Source organism: Galeopterus variegatus, unplaced genomic scaffold (genome assembly GCF_000696425.1).
Source record: "Galeopterus variegatus unplaced genomic scaffold, G_variegatus-3.0.2 Scaffold6755, whole genome shotgun sequence".
Classification (NCBI taxonomy): Eukaryota; Metazoa; Chordata; class Mammalia; order Dermoptera; family Cynocephalidae; genus Galeopterus; species Galeopterus variegatus.
Genome location: NW_007732866.1, coordinates 56222 through 59890, shown reverse-complemented (window position 1 = coordinate 59890; position 3669 = coordinate 56222). Strand labels below are relative to the sequence as shown.

The 3669-nt window shown below is 47.5% G+C and overlaps 1 protein-coding gene across 1 annotated transcript in view; it reads left to right on the top strand.

Moving 5' to 3' along the window:
- Positions 1-1024: 1024 nt before the first annotated feature.
- The window catches only part of RBM28 (RNA binding motif protein 28), a 27885-nt gene continuing 25240 nt past the window's right edge, over positions 1025-3669 (top strand). Inside the window, exon 1 of the mRNA XM_008591203.1 lies at positions 1025-1187. Coding sequence (XP_008589425.1) covers positions 1070-1187 — 118 coding nt within the window. The 5' untranslated portion in view covers positions 1025-1069. The remainder of the gene's footprint in view (positions 1188-3669) is intronic.

Sequence of the window (3669 nt, the reverse complement as noted above, 5' to 3'; positions counted from 1 at the left end):
CTTGACTTGGTGTTGTCAGCACCGCACTCTCCCGAGTGAGCCACGGGCCGGCCCTTTTTCTTTTCTTTCTTTCTTTCTTTTTTTTTTTAAAGATGACCGGTAAGGGGATCTTAACCCTTGACTTGGTGTTGTCAGCACCGCACTCTCCCGAGTGAGCCACGGGCCGGCCCTTTTTCTTTTCTTTCTTTCTTTCTTTTTTTTTTTTTAAAGCTCACTAATTTTATCCCTAATGCCTGGCACTTAGGAGCTCAGGAAATATTTATTGAAAGAATAATTGTGTATGATCTGTGTCTACCTGTACTTCGGTACCTATAATTTGTCTATTAGGCCAAGGTGACAGACGTCTCATAATCTCCGAGAATATGAGGATTGTCTGAATGATGTATGTGACATATTTGTGTCTATGTCTGTGAGTTCTGGCGGCATTTTATGCATATAATCTGAGAATCTGTGGAGACACTTCAGAAAATATTTATTGTTTGGGCCGGCCCGTGGCTCACTCGGGAGAGTGCGGTGCTGACAACACCAAGGCCACGGGTTCGGATCCCATATACGGATGGCTGGTTAGCTCACTTGGGTGAGCGTGGTGCTGACAACACCAAGTCAAGGGTTAAGATCCCCTTACCGGTCATCTTTAAAAAAAAAAAGAAAAAGAAAATATTTATTGAACGCCCATTATATGTCAGATCCTGGGTTAGGCCGGGCAAAAACGACTTCTCCTGTCGTTCACCACGACTTGTCCTGGTGAATTTGGGATCGGTCTCCTGGAGGTGAAATTTTAAGCAGGGTAAAAACTGTTGAAGCCAAGTCTCCCTGCAGTGGCGGGCGAGGTGCTGGGACAGGGGGGTGGAGCCCCGCTTAAGAAGCCCCGCCCTGTGGGCGTCATTTTTTTTTTTTTTTCCATCCGGAAAGTTTTATTCACGCCCCACCATGCTCTCCTCCGGACTCTTGAGAGACAAGCACTTCCGGAGCCTCCCGGCAGCTTGGCGTGGTCGTTCTGCCAAAGCCAGGCTTTCGGCTCGCGTGCGCCGGTGCCTCGCGCCTCACGCGCCTCGGGTTTGCCGGTCTCATGGCCGGCCTGACCCTGTTTGTGGGCCGCCTCCCGCCCTCGGCCCGCAGTGAGCAGCTGGAGGAGTTGTTCAGCCAAGTGGGGCCGGTGAAACAGTGCTTCGTGGTGACCGAGAAAGGTGGGGGGCGGGGCGTCAAGGACAGGCCTGGGGTGGCCTGGGAGCGGGATGGGGACACAGACATCTTCCTCAGCTTCAGGGGGCCCAATAATTTTTTTCCCGCCTCTGAGAGAAGAGACTGGGAATTGGGTTTGTCTTCCAAACTGACTGCATTAGATGGAGCCATTGGGGGTCGGTTTAGGAAAGGTAAAGTATTCCCGTACGTTTCTATAGCGCTTTCCGTTTATCATGTGCGTTCACATATAAGGTCTTATTTGGGAATAATGACAATAGTTAATTAATTTATTTATTTACTTTTTTTGCGGACGGCCGTATGGGGATTCGAACCCTTGACCTTGGGCAGTAGCTAACTTAATAAAGCGTCGGTAAGGCTTATTGAGAGTCAACTGATTGCTAGGCACGGTGCTGAGTTTGACACAGGTTATTCTCAATTTTCTCAACAATCTTATTTTGTGAAATGTCTTAATCCCGTTTTACAGACAGCCTTCTGGGATTTAGGGAAATTTGTAACTTTAAGTCCGTACAGCTAGTAGGTAGTAGACTCAGAATTTGATCGCCAGCCCTGGAGCTCTTAGCCAGTATGCTTTTCGTTTGTCCATTTATTTATTCAGCAAATACTTGTTGAATGTCTACTATGTGCCAGGCACTGTTGTAGGTCCTGGGGATACAGCAGTGCACAACACCAAACCAGAAATCCTTGCTCTTATGTCTTCAAGGTGGGGAAGGCAGCCAATGGGGAAGACAGCCAATAAATAGATAAGCCAACTAAATAGTGATAATGGTGACAAATGCTAAGGAGAAAAGTAAGGCAGGAGATAGGGAGTCTAGGTGTGTGGGGGGCCGGTGGGGTAGTGGGGAGGAGTGGCTGGATAGATAGGGTGGCTGGGGAAGGACTGACTGAGGTGAGAGAGTGAACATAGGGGGGAAGAGCAATCCAGGTAGCAGAAACAGTAAGCTCAAGGATACTGAAGCAGGAGGCCAGGGTGAGGAGTGAAGTGAGTGAAGGGAAGAGAGTTCAGAGATGAGATCTAGAGTACCAGATCATGTAGGACCTTACAAGCCATTGCAAGGACTTTGGCTTTTACTCTGAGATGGGAAGCCACTGGTTTTAAGCAGAGAACATTAAGTATGATCCGGCTAACATTTTGGAAGATTCTCCCTGGCTGCTGTGTTGCGAATTGGCCATTGAAAAATATGACAGAAGCAGGGAGACCAGTTAGTAAACTTGCAATACTCCAGGTGAGAGATCATGGTGTTGTTTCCAGGGTGGTGGCAGTGGAGATAGGAAAAGGTGGTTGGAATATAGACATTTTTGGAGGTAGAGCTGAGAGGACTTGTTGCTGGATCAGATATGGAGTATGAGAAAAAGATGAATCAGGGAGTCAAGTCTGACTGCAAGGTTTATTTTTTTTTAAAAAAGATGACCGGTAAGGGGATCTCAACCCTTGGCTTGGTGTTGTCAGCACCACGCTCAGCCAGTGAGCAAACCGGCCATCCCTATATAGGATCCGAACCCGTGGCCTTGGTGTTATCAGCACCGCATTCTACCGAGTGAGCCACGGGCCGGCCTCTGACTGCAAGGTTTTTGGCTTGAACCACTGGAGAGACTTACTGACTTGTGGAGTATGCTGTATGCTTCACATTCTGTTTGATGCTCATCACGTCACTATGAAGTAGGGTTGGCATGTATTAGAATGAGGAAGAATTTTAAGGGTTTTAGTTGTAGAAGCATTTCTTCCTTTTATCCAGACTGGTAAGGGGCACCTGAGGTGGGCACCTGATGTTATCCAGAACACACATTTGGCTCCCAAGTTACCAGGCTGTCTCTGTAGGTGGCTGCCTCTTTGTCTCTCAGCAGAACAGCTTGTGGGAACTGGCATCTCATGGGACTCCTCCTTCCCCCCATGGTATTTGAGTATGTGAATAGGCAGGCTAACACTAATAATCACCCCATCCTTAGCTTCTCTTTTTTTTGTAATAGAAGTTATAGTTAGGATGGTCAGCGTGGTTCTGATACAAGCCATGACACCTGCCTGGTTCTTTGTTATTTTAAGTATAGATATAGCTGAATGAGAGAATGAGTACTATACAATGGTGTTTCTTAAACTGCAAATCATTACCCATGAGTGGGTCTTGAGTGGGTCATGACTAGAATTTTTATTTATTTATTTATTTATTTTTTATTTTTTTTTCCTTTTTTTGGTGTCCGGCAACGGATCGCAACCCTCAGTGTCGTGCCCGTACCGGACCGGGACCGGCAACGGGATCGCAACCCTCGGTGTTGCGTCCGCACCTCGCTCAGCCAGTGAGCGGGAACTGGTCTGTATGTGGGATCCGAACCCTCGGCGAGAGTGCCGCCGCGCTCCCAAGTGGCGCACCATAGCAGTGCGCCACCAGGCCGGCCCATGACTAGAATTTTTTAAAAATGAAATAGACTAGGAGTGCATCCATATATGGTAAAAGATGAATATTTGTAAAACTT